Source organism: Protopterus annectens, chromosome 17.part0, assembly GCF_019279795.1.
Source record: "Protopterus annectens isolate FY-2018-M chromosome 17.part0, PAN1.0, whole genome shotgun sequence".
NCBI classification, from domain to species: domain Eukaryota; kingdom Metazoa; phylum Chordata; order Ceratodontiformes; family Protopteridae; genus Protopterus; species Protopterus annectens.
Window position 1 is genome coordinate 504,179,006 of NC_056751.1, and position 17,114 is coordinate 504,196,119.

The following is a 17,114-nucleotide window of genomic DNA, read 5'->3' on the forward strand; positions in this document are numbered from 1 at the left end:
GTAATCATGGCTGCATAGGTAAAAACCACACTCTCCAAAGTCAAGAACACAGCATCCATGGGACAAAACAACATCCCAGGCTGCGTTCTACACAAACTACAGAACAAACTGGCACCCCACCTAAGTACCATGTTCAATCATAGCCTCACCTCAAGCTTTGTGCCTGGTGAATGGTGCACAGCGACGGTTATCCCAGTCCACAAGGGGGGAGCCACCACGGAACCCGAGAACTACAGCCCCATTAGCCTGATGAGCCTGTCTGCAAGGCCATGAAACGTATCATCATGGAACTTATAAACAAAGACATTGGTAATCTCCAAACTCTGGACCCCACCCAGTTCGGGTTTGTAAAAAGCAGATCATGTCTCCTAACCCTGATAGACTACTTTGAAGCAGTCACCAAAGCCGTAGACAAGGGTAAGGTGGTTCACACAGCCTATCTAAATCTTGGCAAGGCTTTCAATACCATCCCCCACTCTGGAATTATAGATAAACTCACTAAACTAGGTATAAATCCCTATGTCACAAGATGGGTTGTCAACTGGCTCACTGACAGAACCCACACTGTGAAAGTAGCAGACTCCAAATCCGACTTCAGACCAGTGACAAGTGGAGTACCACAGGGTTCAGTCCTGGGTCCTCTTCTGTATGGTATCTACTTCTCTGAAGTACAGGTTAACACAGAAGGTCTTTGGCTAATGAAGTTCGCAGATGACTGCAAACTAGGAGCCATAATCGAAACTCCTAACGATGTGGACATCCTACAAAAGGGCCTCACTGAGACAAATGCCTGGTGTCAAAGCCATGGCCTCAAGCTCAATGCCAAAAAGTGCATTGTCATCCCCTTTGGTAAAAACTCTGTACCCATGAACTACAACATAGGCGGTAGTATACTTAACACCCAAAGTGTGATAAGAGACCTTGGGACACAGGTAGACAGTAGTCTCTCCTTCGATAATCACATCGCCACAGTAGTCAGGAAATCCTTCTACGTGGCACACCTCATCACAAAAGGTTTCTCATCCAGAAAAAAAGAGGTCATTGTTCCCCTCTACTCATCACTCATTAGACCCATTATAGAGTACAACGCCCCTTTTGGTATGTACCTCACAAGACATCTACACCAACTGGAAAGGCCGCAGACATACCTCACAAAGAGGATTACTGGCCTCAAACAGATGCCCTACGCAGACCGTCTCAAAAAACTCCAGCTTTACTCCGTCGCATATCGCCTACTCAGAGGTGATCTCTGCCTAACATACAAAGCTATGTCAAAGCCAGAGCTGTTGAACATGCTCCACTTAAAGAAATCCCAATCCCTCTGAGCTACACGCTCTAGGGACCTAAACCTGGTCACCATAATAAACAGAACACGCCGGAGGGATAGATTCCTGTCCCAAAGACTTCCCATACTCTGGAATAAACTACCTATCTATATCAAACAAAGCTCCTCATTAGCACTCTTCAAGAAAAATCTTGATGATTGGATGGGAAATAGGAAATTCACCCTGGGGATCACCTCTGTGGCTCTGCTTAACAGTGGCACAGGAAAATAATTTTCTTGGGTGGCAAAAGCCAGGGTACCTTTTTGGCTGGGCTTGTATAGGCCCCAGGGCCGATAGCCTAGTACCTGCCTATAAACCTAATCTGTCAATCGCCTGGGACTCCTTGTTGGGTGGATGGACAGTTTGACTCTCTTCAGCCAAATCCTTCTTAGTTGCAGCTGTTACCACCATAGCATCTACTGGAAGACCTTGTGACCGATGTGGGTGCTCAGCTGGAGGAGATAATATTTTATCTGGTCTGCTTTGTATCACTTCCAGGGTGTCAGGAACCTTCCATGTGTCTGGACAATGAGCTGGACGAGCTCATCGGCAGGCGGGGTGACCCAGGAGATAGGGGGCTGGGCATGAAAAGCCTGCAGGAATACGGATTCCTCAGAGGAAGGATTAGAGGACTTCCAGTCACCCCTCTGTCTAAGGATCTCGAGGATGTCACCAAAGGACACCTCATCAGAGGGTAACCGTGGGGACCCTTCCCTGTCATACAAATCCATATCTTCAGTCAATGACTCCTCAGTGGAGTCCATGTGCTTCCTCTTACACGATGCTTTGCGGGGTACTTCCTCAGTGGGAGGTTCTGGGGAAGACTGCAAAGAGGGGATCTCCTGAGGAGGAGAAACCTGAGGCTCTTGTGCCTGGTGTCTGGCAGTTGAGGCTTGTGACAGTTGTGCACAGAGGGGGGGGGGAAGAGTACTCCGACATGTGAGATTTACCAGTGGAGGCAAGTGCCCTCTCCATGGCCTGGAAGGCTGGCCTGCCCAAGGAGGGATGGGAGCCCGGAACAGAGCATGACAACCTCGGAAATGGGGTCAAACCCCACCCCGATGAGCCTGCCCCCAGAACAGGAGTCTCAAGAAGACCATGAATCGTAAGAGAGAAAGGATCCCTGGAGGGTGCCATAGAAAAAAATCGGTGTGGAGCCAGGAATGCCCTCCCCCACTGCACAGCCACTGGCCTGAGAAGAGCACGATGCCTAGTGCACAGAGGGCCACAAGGACGACTCTGGTTCCAAAGTGAGATCCACTACTGGAGTCAGAGGAAGGGAAGCTGCTGTCTGAGTAATAGGCTTCGAAACTTGAGCAGAAGTTGAAGGAGGATTGTACGTTGGGGTTTGAGGAGATATACGTTCACCTGAATGAGGGAACATGGACTTCGACAGTTGAGACAGACCTCCGGCCACAAGCAACTGGTCAACAAGCTGCAACACATCCTGTCCAGAAAGACACTTGGTTGACATCATGGAGAAAGCTGATGGCGATTCTGGCCTTTCTAGGAAAGGACCATATTGACTGCCAGCAAATGGATCCAGTAAAGGAGAATATTTGGTCCCTGTTACTTCAATAGGTGCAGAGCCTGGAGCCGAGGATGTCTGCACTGAAGAAAACAGTGTGGAAGTAGTCTGCACCATCAGCGCCATAGTAGTTGAAGGTGTTTGCACCGTAAAGGCAAAAGTCTACCCCAAAGGGTACGATGTCATCATGGAAAGTGTCTGCACTGACAATAAGAATGGTGCCAAGAAGGACTGTGCCAAACCACATGTGGGGGCCAAAAATGTCTGCGCCATGGAGTACATAACAGTCATACTCTGAGTCGAAGGTGATTGTACCGAAGGGGACTGAATCTGTATGGACGGTTCCGGTAAGGGTTGCAACAGAACTGTCAGAACCGTAGTTGTCTGCACCAGGAACTCCGGTGCCGGTATCGATAAGGAAGACATAGCTGGGGGCAGAATCATTTGGGGCCGTGCCGAGCCTGGAGCCGACAGGATCACAGGTGGCAGCGCCGAAGTAGTAATCAATTTCACCTTCTACGATCTCCAGAGGGAGAAGAAGGGAGCGACTTCAATGAAGAAGAGGAAGAACGCCTCTTATGGGGTTTAAGAGGAGGGGGTGAGCCCTCCAACCCAGAAATAGTCTCAGAGAAAGGATACTTGAGGAGACCTTTCAAAATTAACTTATTCTTCCTCTCGTTGAGAGTCCTGGTAGAGAAATTTTTACAAATCCCACATGGAGGATCCACAGTAAGGTGGGAGATATTCAGACAGTAGACACATAAGTCATGGCTATCAGAAAGCGGTAACGTATGGCCGCAATCCTTACACTGCTTGAAACCAATGCTACATTTCTTCTCCAACATAATGGTGTGGAGAAGAAGAACAGTACCAAAAGGAAGAAAGGCTACCCAAAAAGGGTAAGAAGAGAAAGGAAGGATTACCAACGATGGCAATGAAGAATTACCACAAGGTAAGAAAAGAGGGTAATAAAGGGAAAAGACTAAAGGGAGAGAGTCTCAAGTATACGATAAGGTAGAAAACTATTAGTATAAACTATTGAGAATATTTAAAGTAAGAACAATGTATAAAACTTTCGAAGAATTAGGCACTTAGCTGAGAGAGTGGCTTGACACCGCTGTACAGCAATGCGCCAAACTAGAGCTGAGGTAACGGAGCAGAGCATTCTGGGTAGGACCTTGGCTCAAGAGTTTTTTGGCTGATGCGAGCTTGATATTGGCCGGCTCAGTTCCGAGGATGGAACAGATAACCCATCAGTAAGGAATGAACGAAGATTAACAACATCAGATTGCTTTTTTGATAGCAGTGACTTACTTGACCTGTTAGGATACAAAATGTTGCTCATTTTCACTTTTGTCATTTGAACTACACCTACCTGTAAAACACTACCATCCTGAACCAGCACACAGTCCACACACTGAGTTAGGTCTCCAGTTCTTTCTGGCATTTCTAAAAAACTGTCGATGAGTTTGTAGCAAGCCTTGAAAATATTAAAAAAAAAGTATTCACAATTAGTCCACTTACATATTTGTATCACTATTAATTATTTATTAAAAAACTGCAAAATAAACAACAACATTAATACAAACAAGGAGATGCCCACAAAGGAAAATGTTTGGTCCATAAATTCTGTACAAGTATTACAGCTAGATCTGTATATCTGTCCTATTTACTTATCAGTCTGTTTCCTCTGCACATGCATGCAATCTTCATCATACCCTCTGGCAATACAAGGCACAATCTTACCACCTCTTCACTGAAAGAATACTTCTTGAAGTTGTTGTCATTTAATCTGAAGCCCTCAAGCTGGCACGTATCTCACATCTAGCCTCTCACCCTATCCTTCCTCTATGGTCCTATGCCACTTATATAACATGTCATTTTAATAAGTCCCTCCTCCCACCTCTGTCCTTCCTCTTCATTATAAGTGGCATAGGACTGATGCAGTACAATGTGGCACATCTATACGACCTTCTCCTCCATTTCCCTTCTCTTTTCCAATGCTTATATAATTCCAGAGCTTTGAACTTTTTTTTATACTCCATGTACTGCATTCCCATTATAGCTTGTTAAGAGTAAGTGGAAAAAGTAAAGTGTTAAAATATCAACTCAGAATGCATTGAAAAACATAAGTTATGTACTTAACAGAAATTTAGATATCAGTGGTCTCTTGTCTGAACACTGGAGTAATATGGCTGGTACCCCTGGTGTGCTCTAGTGATGGCAACAAACTCCTCAGAAGTTCAAGTTCCTTCCTGCTGTGAGTCCTCGAGATGAACTATGCCCACTATAGACAACAGCCCCAATAAGAACTATTTGATACCAATAATAACCTCCAAATGATCCCCATAGATCTCACGCCAAGTAAAATTTGTATGGGAGTGGTGGGCAGGTTCTTCCATTATCCGGACAGAGACCAAACAAAATTAACATTCTGGATGTATTTCTCAGGAGGTGTCCAGACAAATTAGCTTCATGTTTGTTGAGAGAATATCCTTCAAGGGGTTTAGAAACAAGAGAATAAATAATGATTGGCAGCACTAGAGTGTTCCTTGATCATGATATTCATACAAACTAGAAAGAAGTGCCTTTGCCCTGTCATTAAACCATGTAAAGCCACAGGACCAAGATGACAATTGTAATATCCTAACACTCTGATTTTCTGCACAGTTAATTGTATATGTTCATAAACCCACAGCTGGCATCAGAAAAACTACACAAGCTAGTAAACCTGAAGGGAGAAGAAAACTGCTCATCTGAAGGAAAAAACAAAGGGCAATTGGAGATGTGCATGACCGAACAGCAAGAGACAGACATTTTTTAAATATTTAAGAAGAAACAACAGCTGAATGAGAAAGTTTTATGTATACAAGAAGAACAAAGTTGAGCCAAAGGAGAATAATTGATGAAAAACAATGAGCGACTGTTGGACTTGCTCTGTACAATGAAAAAGTAGTTAAGAGAGGGGTGAGGGCCAAAGACAGCAAGAGGGATTTTAAAGAGTCTAAACTGGATTGATATTAGGTTGAATAAAATGTTTTTTTTTTTTTTTTTTTTTTTTTTTTTTTTTTTTTTAAGAGAATCAAAATAAAGCTTTAGAACCTCTCTGAGAACTTGAGCAAATTGCACTACAAGACTCGCAAGTACATTCTTTTTGTCTCTCTAAATGCAGGTCCCCTACACAACAGAAATGGCACTTACCTGACTTTCACATGATCAAGCCAAGAACACCAAAAGGACAAAACACTGATATGGAACTAATGGTAAGTAACCTGTTGGCCAACCCGACAAGAACACTAAAACGGAAACAAAGGCCACGCACCCATGTAGGGGGCACAACCCCCCAACTAAATATTCCAACTCCAAGATTGCACTACCATGAAGATAAGGAGCAAAGTTCAACAAGCTGGCCAAGCAGTTACTTTCTGTTGGTTCCTCTGTGTTCCAAGCGGTCGGTGTTTTGTCCTTTCAGTGTTCTCGGCTCAATCATGTGAAAGTTGGGTAAGTGGCGTTTCGGTTATGTGTAGGGGACCCCTAAATGCACAGTAAGTAAGAAATGAGTAGATCCTCATAAAATGAAGTAGCTTGAAGAGAGGAAATAGTGTACTTAACTTATAATCATAATGGGAAGGGCATTTTTTCATATGCAAGTTTAAAAGTTAAAAATGGGGAGGTCTGTTTTTATTTTATTTCCTAGACATAAAAGTGTCGAGTTTAATGTTAGCAGCTATGCTCAGCCTTTTTTTTTTTTTTTAGTTAATCACCTGCTACATGACATGACTAGGCAATGAATCCAAAATGAACATTAGATGAAACAGGGAGAAAAACCACTGGGGAGAGTGAAGAAGAAAGCTTATAGTTTCATAGTTTGGTACTAGGCTATCTGCCCTGGGGCATTTATAAGCCTAGCCATAGTGATGTGGCTTTCACCACCCCATGTAATGGTACAAAAGTGTACAGAATAGATTTAGAATACTGTGCCTCTGTCTAGAAGTGACACAGTGAAGACCCCCTTACATAATAGAATTAGTTTACTGTGCCTCTGTCTAGTAGTGACACAGAGATGACCCCTGGGGTAAACTTACGATCTCCCATCCACTCGTCAAGATTTCTCTTGAAGAGAGTCAGTGAGGGGCTCTGCCTAACATGAACTGGGATTCTGTTCCAGAGTATGGGAAGCCTCTGAGTTATGAATCTGTCCCTCCAGCATGTCCTATTCATATTTGTGCTGAGGTTCAAATCTTTAGCTCTCGTGGTTCTGATGGATTTGTATTTTTTGAGGTGGAGCATGTCCATCAATTCCTGATTGGACATGGCCTTGTACGTCAGGCACAGATCACCTCTGAGTAGGCGGTATGCTACTGAATAGAGTTGGAGTTTCTTTAGTCTGGCAGCATATGACATATGTTGGAGACCCTTGATCCTCTTGGTGAGGTACTTTTGGGGTCTCTAGCTGTTGCAAGTGCCGGGTGAGGTACATACCAAATGGGGCATTGTACTCAATCATGGGCCTGATAAGGGAGGAGTACAGGGCACAATGACCTCCTTTGATCTGGATGTGAATCCCTTCATGATAAGGTGGGCAAGGTAGAAAGTCTTTCTAACCACTTTGGCAAAGTGGGTGTCAAATGAGAGGTCACTATCGACTTGGGTCCCCAGGTCTCTGATTACTTTTTCCGTACTCAGTGGGTTACCGCCTATGTGATAATTTGTGGGCACTTTGTTTTTCCCAAAGGGGATGACTATACATTTTTTGGCATTTAGTTTAAGGCCATGACTCCGGCACCAGTTGTCCGTTTCAGTGAGGCCTTTCTGTAGGATGTCTGTGTCAGCTGGTGTATCGACTATGGCGCCTAGTTTGCAGTCATCTGCGAACTTTGTCAGCCACAACCCTCCCATGTTTGCTTTCACATCTGAGAAATAAATGCCGAACAAGAGGGGTCCCAGAACAGAGCCCCGTGGGACACCACTTGTCACTGGCTTTGAGTCTGACATGGCTCCAGCGATTTTGACTTTATGGGTTCTATCCTTTAGCCAGTTTGCCACCCATCTTGTGACATATGGATTTACATTTAAGCTGTTGAGCTTGTCTATGATGCCAGAGTGGGGTATTGTGTCGAAAGCTTTAGCCAAGTCTAGGTAGGCTGTATGGACTGCTTTGCCCTCGTCAATGGCTCTAGTGACTGTTTCGAAAAAGTCAACCAGGTTTAAAAGGCAGGATCTGCCTTTTACAAAGCCGAACTGGGTGGGATCAAGTGTCTGTAAGTCCCCAATGTCTATGTTTATTAGTTCCATAATGATTCTTTCCATAGCTTTGCAGACCAGGCTGGTTAAGCTTATGGGGCGGTAGTTACCAGGGTCAGTAGAGGTGCCTCCTTTGTGGAGTGGGACTACTGTTGCTGTACGCCAGTTTTCAGGTACATATCCTGTAGTAAGGCTAAGGTTAAATAGCATTTTTATGTGCGGGTTTAGCTCCTCTTGGAGTTCACATAGAACGCAACCTGGGATACCATCAGGTCCCATTGATGCTGTGTTTTTAGCTTTGCTGAGGGTGGTTCTCACCTGGACATCTGAGATGACAGGGAGGTTACATTCAGCTGGATAAGTATTTCTTCTTTTGGGGGTGAGGGAGGGGAGAAATTTGCACTGAACCTGTCTGCCAGAATGTTGGCAATATCTGTGGGTTTAGTGTATTTTTTGTCATTGTGAACTAACTCTGAACATATCTGAGGGTTTCCGCCCAGGTTTCTAACATAGTTGAAGAAGGCCTTGTGGTTATCTTTAGTGTCCATAGCGATTTTTCTCTCAAACTTGGCCTTGGATGTTTTTATGAGAGAACGTAGCTTTCTACTAGTGCTGATCAGAGATGCCTTCTCTTTATGGGATTTTGCTCTGTCGTGCAGTAGCTTCCTTCTTTTGTTATACAATTTGTTTATGGCTGGGGTCCACCAGACAGGACGCCTGCCCTTGGTGGAGAGGGTCTTGGTTTTATTTGGGATTGCATGATCCATGCATTCTTGGAGATGTCCGTAGAAAGCATTTGTGAAGGATTCGGCATTGTGGGATGTGGTTTCCACTGTCCCAGTGGGCTTGAAGGATACCATCTCAGTTTTAAGAAGTGTAAAGTCGGCTTTTGAGAAGTTTTTCACTGTAGTCTTTTGTGTTGGGGGTGGAGGTGGGATATGTATATCCAGGGTGATTAGTTTGTGGTCAGATCTCACTAGTGAAGGGTATACTTCCGGTGTGGAGCACTTTGTCCCCATGTTTGTGATGATCAGGTCTAGTATATTATCTCCACTTGTGGGAGAGGTGACTAGCTGTTCCATTGCATTTGAATTTATGAATTCCAGGAACCTTTGGGCTAGGGTGTTTGGGCTAGAATAATGCACCCAGTCTATGTTAGGGTAGTTGAAGTCTCCCACTATGATGGTGCTTGGTGAGACATTCATATCCTCCAATGTCTTCAGGAAGGCTGAGTGGGGTTCCTGAAATTGGGAGGGTGGTCTGTAACATGCTACCAGTTGTATAGCAGTTTTGCTACGGTTAGTTGCACCTGGATGGTCTCTGATGCTTCATGTGTTGCCACTAACCGGGAGGTGTGGGTGTCCTTGAGGAATATGGACACTCACCCTCCCTTTTTGGTTTGGCCCGAGTTTTGGGGCCGAAAAGCATGATACGAGGTATAGCCTGGTAGCGCTGGGGTGCTCTCAGGAGCCTTGAACCAGGTTTCAGTTACTGCACAGACATCGATGTCCTCCATACTAAGGAGTGCTTCGAGAGCCTGCATCTTGAGATTTAGACTTCTGGCGTTGAGCAGCATTACCCTTAATTTTTTTCCATTTTTGTTTTCTAAGGAGGTGGGTTTGTCTTTTGAGCCTTGCCTAAAAAAGGCACTATGGGGGAGGCAAGAGCCTTAGCCAATATCAGGAAGCCCAGTGGTGACAGATGCAAGCCGTCCCTTGCGAAGCAGCGTGGCTTGTCCAGCATGTCATCCCAAGCAGACAGACATTGGATCCCCCTAGAATGACACCAGTATTTGAGCCAATTATTAAAGCTGGTCATCTTGTCTTTGTATTGTGGCATAATTCTTGGTGAGGGCAAGATGCTGCTCAGGGTCAGGGTCATACCAGCCTGGGCTACATAATCAGAGAGCTCCTCTATGTCTCTTTTCATGTAGTCCAGGGAGGTACGTCTCAGGTCATTCACGCCGGCATGGACAATGACGGAGTCATATTTGTACTTGCTTTGGAGTGACCTGAGTGCGTATGTTATGTGGCGGATCCTAGCTCCCGATAAGCAGCTCACCGTTACCCTCTCCTTGTTTAGCCTGATAAGCGGAACGTCAGTGTGTCTGACTATAGAGTCACCTATTACTAGTGTATCAGGCATGGTGTTTGGCATTAAGGGCTGTGATTGTTTGACACTGATTTATTGAAGTATGTGATGCATGTGTTATGTTTTGAGGTGGTGGATTTTTGGGTGTCTGCTTTGGGAGCCTCTGTTGTTTTGGTAAGTTTTTTGCTAGAGCCTCCGAGTATGTCTTTGTGTTTTTATGTGTTTAGTTTGCAGTTGTGGTAGGTCTATGTGGGACTGGGTTTGGTGTGTGTGTGTGGTTACTTTCTCCTCCTGTCTGGTCTTGCCAGTCCTGAGTTGAGAGAGTTCAGCCTCCAGTTTGGCTATATAGTTGCATCTCTCACATGTATTTGTGTTTGTTGGGAGGAGGAGAGGGTTGTCTGTGTACATGAGACAATTGTAGCATTGTCTCAAGATTCCCAGATTAACCAGCTGAACCGGAGAGGATGCCAGGAATCTACCACTCGACATGCTAGAATATTATAAGGGAGTGCTGTGCCTTTAAGGGAAGTGGGTACTCACAGGGAAGGTAGGTGGATGTAGTGCTTATTTTAGTGCGAGTGCTTACTTAGAAGAGAGGTTTTGAGAACAAGTGCTAGGCTTATAATAAAGCGATTAGACTAGATTATTATAAGAGTAGAGCTTTCTTAAGGGAAAATTTGAAGAGCAGACTTGGCAGAGCCAGAAAAAGTTTAACCTTGTTTAACCGGTGCTGCGCTATGCGCACAACAGCGCAAAGCCATGCAAACGTGGATTTTAAACAGGGAACTTCAAAAGAGCTAGAAATGGTCCAAAACAACCAATTACTACAAGCTCTTGTGCTGAGGTCACTCCTTCAGGGACAGATAGGCTGCTCAAGGCTCCCCACTCCCACTGGTGAGCAAAGAAACTTCCTTCTATCCAAGTAAGGCAATGGACACCACAGGAACTACACCACAGCCCAGAATACAGCAAAGCCTGTATACTGGTCTAAACTAGTCGAGGAGAGGTGGGAAAACAAGGATTTTTTTTGTTTTTGAGATAGAAAGCACACAGAAATGCAGGAAACAGTAATAAATCAGTTACACAGGCTAGCACACTTTAGTGGGCAGCCTCAACAGTTAAATTAACAAACAAACAACTTTCGACCAATTTTCGACTAAATGAAACTTTAAGTGCAGATAATATATAATGCAACAAATAGTTAAAAAAAACAGTTTAAGCTTGTTCAAGGTAAGCAAGAGAAGGTATTTCAGGTAAAAAAACAGCAAAAAATACTGTTTATGTTACAGCTTTACAGGAAAGGAACTGAACTGCTACATTATCATATAAGGAATGTGATTCTAAGTGGAAGAACAGATAGTGCAACAGTGTTAGGTATGTAAAAAGGGAGGAGGGTGAAACAAAGATGACCAAGTTATGTAAAATAGTCTGTCTTGTAATCACCCCCCCCCCCTTAAAGAGAGGGGCACAAAGGAACATCAAGAAAGAATTAGGCAGGCTAAGATGGAGGCATGAGTAATAACAGAAAGGAAGAGTAAAGGATTAGATAAGAAACGTATGTAAGAGGTGAGGGAGTTGTAAAAATGGATCAAATGCGCTAGATTCACATGACACACTGAGTCAAACTGTATTGTAATTGAAACAGTAAGAGAAGGTCCAGAACAGGGAAGCTACTTCAACAATATGATTCTTAAGGGTAGAGTAGAATAAGAGAAGCATGAATGAGTCAAAGACAACAATCCCTAACTGCCTTGTGCATTGTGCAACTCTGAATAGAGCAATGAAAAGGCAGGATGGAGCCATGCTCTGATGATTAATCAGTAGGACTCGTAGGAGGGTAAATACAAATTAAAAAATGTACTTAGTTATGCAAGGGAGTGGAAATGGAGACAAAGGCTAAGATCAAATGGTGAGAAGAACTTGTGGGAGATGATGTGCGAAAAAAGTAACAATACAAACGTCAGACAGTTAAAAACAAATGGAAGGGGTTAACTAGAGTAATAATAATAAAAAGAACTCTTGAGGGAGACTGGGAAATAATGGAGAAATTGTTTTCGAAGCTATAGGAGGAAGGAAGAGTATAGTAAACTATAAAAATGGGTAACTAATAACATTCAAGTGTCTACTTGTAACATTAATAGGATAGCTAAACCTATAAGGAGAGAAAGTGTTCAGAATAACAAAGAAATGATGGCTGCAAACTGAGATATTACAAGAGGCCCATTTGAAGGAAGACGAGTTAAAATACTTAAACAAGGATTTCTGGTGGTAGCGATGGCAATGTGGGGAAAAAAGGAGAAGACAGGTAACCTTACTGCTGAAGAGGGAATTAGGTAGTAGTTGAAAAGCGTATTAGTGCTTTTATAAAGGAGGATTTAGTAGGGATTAGTATTACAATATCAGCCATCTATTTACCACCACACATCAAAGGTATGAAAGCAAGTGTTTTCTAGTGATAATACTTCAAGAGGTTGTGAGAGTGTTGTTAGGGGACTAGAATGTGGTTGGTAAGGCAGAGGATGTAGGCAGGGTATCTAGAAGAATAAAAGTGCAAAAAAGGCAGAATTTTAAAAGAATAATTGATGGGGGTAGGCATGATAGATGGATAGGAAGAGATATCTAGAACAAGAAAAAAGGCTATAATTTTTACTCCTTTTGACATATTTGATGAAGAACAGACAGAATACAAGTGCTGAACACAAGTAGTGAGTAATGGAAATGAAATGTGAACTCCTTATGATTTTAGATCATGCAATGTTTTTTCTTTAACTATTCAGAAAACAGGAAGTACTGCTGAAACACTGGAGATTAGCAGGGTATTGGTTAGAGAGTGAGATACAGGGAGAAAGACACACATGAACCTTAGCCAAAAACCACTAGGGCCCTTATAAGCCTAACCATGCAACTCAAATGTGACTCGCAAATTTTTGGCCAAGTTGTGCTTAAAAAGGGATAGGGAGGAACTCTGCTTCACATGGATGGGGACAGCTGTTCCAGAGACTGGGAATTATCTGAAAAACACTTCTCTCCAACATGTCCTATTTATGTTGCAAGCAAAACTTGGGTATTTTAATCTAGTAGATCTAATGCTGCATGTTTTGTGGATGTGCAAAAGGGTCAACAAAACAGGGTCCAGGAATATCCTATATGCCAGGCAAACATCACCTCTCAGAAGTCTGTCTGATACCCAGTAAAGAGATGGGGCTTATAAGTCATTGTGTTTACTCCTTCTATTCTTTTTGTAAGGAACCTCATTGGACTTTCCAGGTACTGCATGTGTCTGGTCAGGTATATACTGAAGGGGGCATTATACTTTGTGATGGGTCTGATAAGGGCAGAGTACAGTGGTATGATTACCTCTATGGACCTAGATGCCATGCCTTTGCTTGTAAGTTGAACAACACAGAAGGATTTTCTTACTACCTTGGACACATGCTGGTTGAAGGCTAGGTTACTGTCTACATGAGTTCCCAGATCCCTGACTAGTGAATAATCTTTTAAGGGTGTTTTATTGATGACATAATTACCCATGGTGGTAGACTTCCCAAGAGGTACTATAATGCATTTCTTGTAATTCAGTTTTAAGCTATGGTTTTGACACCAAGCTTTTGTCTGTATTAGACCTTCCTGAAGGGATTCAATGACTGCTCTCAGTTTGCAATCATCTGCAAACTTGGTCAGCCAAAGGCCTTTCACATTAGCTTTGACATCTGAGAAGTAGAAGCCAAATGGGAGTTGGCCCAGCATAGAGCCATGGGGGGCTCCCCTGACAGGCCTCTTTGTAGAGGTGACCTCACCAGTTCTAACCTCCTGGGTCTTATCAATAAGCCAGCTAGCTATCCAGCATGTTAGAAAGGGGTTTACACCTAGTTCCATAAGTTTGTTGACAATGCCCAAGTGGGGTGCTGAATCAAATGCTTTCTCAAGATCTACGTTGGCAGTAGGCACAGTTCTCTTCCCTCATCCATTGCCTTAGTGAGCTTTTCAGAGATGCCCACCAGATTCAGTAAGCATGGCCTTCTACTCACAAAGCCAAACTGGGACTGATCCAGTGTCTGGAGGTCTCCTATGTCCTTGTTGATAATTTCCATGATAACGCTTTCCATGACTTTGCAAATAAGACGAGTCAGACTAATGGAGCTGTAGTTTCCAAGATCAGCTGAAAGTCCTCCCTTACGAATGCTCTGTGCTGTACTTGAGGTTTCTGACATAGCTGTAGAAAGTCTTATAGTTATCTTTCACCTTGAAGGCTATCTTAACCTCAAAGGTGGTTTTGCTTGATCTAATTAGCCCTCTTATTTGCCTATTTACTTTGATGAGATTCCATTTTTATGGGAATTACCCTTCCTGGGTTTTGCCGTATTTTTTTTCACTTTGTTGTATATCTTGTTTAATTTGGGATGCCACCAGGATAGTTTGTTTCTAGAGTTAGTCCTGGGCTTACCTCTGGTAGGTATAACAGCTTATATGCAGCCACTGACATGGTTGTACAGAGTTTCTGACAGCAACTCAGCATAGGCTGCTTTGTTCTCTGGGTTTGGAAGGGCACTGAATTTTGACAATCCATCACTTAATAAAAGGCAATTTGCCTTGGCTCCTGGAACAGTTCCCAACTGTTACTCTTTTTAATGAGATTATGGAGTTGATTTTGATTTCAAAGAAGACAGCTTTATGGTCAGACATTACCAGGGAGGATGAGACATGGGGGGGGGGGATGCAGTATTCTCCCACATTTGCAAGCACGAGGTCCAGTATGTTAAAGCCTCTGGTGGGTATTTATGAAGTCCGGGAATCTCTGTGCCTGTAGACTTGAGGCCGTGAAGGAACCCCATTCTATAGAGGGGTAAAGTCTCCCATGAGAAGGGTGTTAGATTGGATGGTAAGTGTCTTCAGGAGGTCTAAGTATGCATTGTGCACTGCTTAGGATGTGGAGGATGACCTATAGCTGGCTTGGATATGGTACAGCATTTTGTCTACAGTGATCTGCATGTGGAGGAACTCCAGCATGTCATTCTGTATGACAACCCTAGAGGTATGCTTGTTATTGATGTATACTAAAACGTCTCCTCCTCTAGCCCTTTTCTGTGCAGCTATTGGTCTAAAAAAGTGTGGATGGCTGGGGTACTCTCTGCCACTTTAAACCAGGTTTTGGTAACTGCACATATGTCTATATTCTCAAGTGTGAGGAAGTCTTAGAGGGAGTGTATTTTTTTTTGTTTAGGTCCCTGGCATTGCACAGTAACACCTTGAGGATCAGTTGAGTTGATTTTGCTACGTCGGTAGGTTTGTCAAATTGGCATTGCCTAAAAAAGGCACTACGGGGGTGGATAAAGTTTTAGCTAGTATTCAAAAGCCTAGGGAAGAGAGCTACAGACCATCCTTGAAAAGCAATGTGGTTTGTTAACCATGTCCTCCCAGGCTGACAAATACTGGATCCCCTTAGAGTGATGGTTGGAAGTAGGGAAATTACTAGTAAAGATGATTAACTTTGCTGGAGAAGAACAGGATATATACTGAAGGAGAATCTTTGATAAAAGATAAAAAAAAAGACAGGGATGAGAAGGTATACTGGAGATGAAGTTGGGAAAATAAAAGGAGAATACAAGGTAAAATGGAACAGCTAAGACAGAGGGAAATATGTAGGGACTTGCAGAAAATTAACAAATGAAGCTCATGTATTAAAAAAGCAGGGGCAGAAGCTATTAATTTTGCAATCATCACACAGGAACCAAGAGCCATCACGGTATGTCTTAGACAAAAAAGAAGTGCAGTAAGGAGTACACTCCCTAAAAGCAATGAACACTAATCAAAGGATTAATACTTTGAAAGGATTACTGCAAGAATTTAGAGACTATTATGTAGAACTTTAGACAGAACATAAACAGGATTATATATGGAAGATAGAGAGCTGGGAGAAGATGGATTTACCAAGAACAGGGGAAGGAAGGGCTTGATTTGAAATTTATAAGACCAACAACAAAGAAAGAAATTAAAAAGATACTACGGGAAAATGAAAAAAAAGAGGCAAATCTCCAAGGTTAGATGGCTTCTATATAGAAATGTGGCAACTGGCAGAGAAGAAATTAACAGAATGAGGGTCGAAGTTGTTTAATAAAATCTTGGGAGGGGAAATGGTGCAAATCAAGAAAAGAAGCAGCAAACTTTTCTGCTGTACCAGAGGTGAAAATAGACTATATTAAGTTTATGAAAGCACAAATAAGCAACTGGACTGGTATTCCGCAGCAGGAGTTGTTAACTGAAAGGGCACATCATGTGTATGCTCCAAACCTGGCCATAAGAAAGCAACCTAGACCTTTAATAGTAAAGATGTAATCCTACTAGTAGAAATAATTGATTCTGACAAAACTGTGGCAGAAGGACAAAGTACTAAAAGTGGATGTCAGAGTGCTTGCAAAAAATAATTACTCACTGTATACCAGGCAGAAGAGGAATATATTTATTCCAGTAATTAGGGAATGTCGAGAACCAGGTGTGAGATTCAAACTGCTATATCCATCTATTTTCAGAATATTCCTTCCTGGAGAGTCAAAATCATTTTTTCATTCAAAACATGGTAAGGATGAAGTACAAATGTTTTTTTCCATCAAAAAGTGAGCTATAAAACAGACAGCTATTCCACTTCTTGTTCTTCTGGTAATAAAGCCCATAGAGACATTGTGCAAGAAAAACATTTTTCCAATGTTTCAAAAGAAAATGCTTGACAGACAGAAGAAAAGCACAAGAGTTCACCAGAATAACCAGGAGTACATTGGAAATGCAGCAGAGACTGAATCCGGCAGATGCAGAACAACAGGGAGAAAACAAACTACTAAGAAATTGACAAATAAATGTGGGATTGCAAAGCATTAATTATATTTGTGAAACATGATAGAACAAGCAAACCAGGAAATATTGGACTTTTTTTA

General features: G+C 42.8%; 1 protein-coding gene across 2 annotated transcripts in view; it reads right to left on the reverse strand.

Annotated features, from left to right (window-relative positions):
• The window catches only part of FUZ (fuzzy planar cell polarity protein), an 876,363-nt gene that overhangs the window by 692,011 nt on the left and 167,238 nt on the right, over nucleotides 1-17,114 (reverse strand). For both annotated transcript variants that reach the window (XM_044059630.1, XM_044059629.1), the window contains exon 5: nucleotides 4,229-4,333. In XM_044059630.1, coding sequence (XP_043915565.1) covers nucleotides 4,229-4,333 — 105 coding nt within the window. The remainder of the gene's footprint in view (nucleotides 1-4,228; nucleotides 4,334-17,114) is intronic.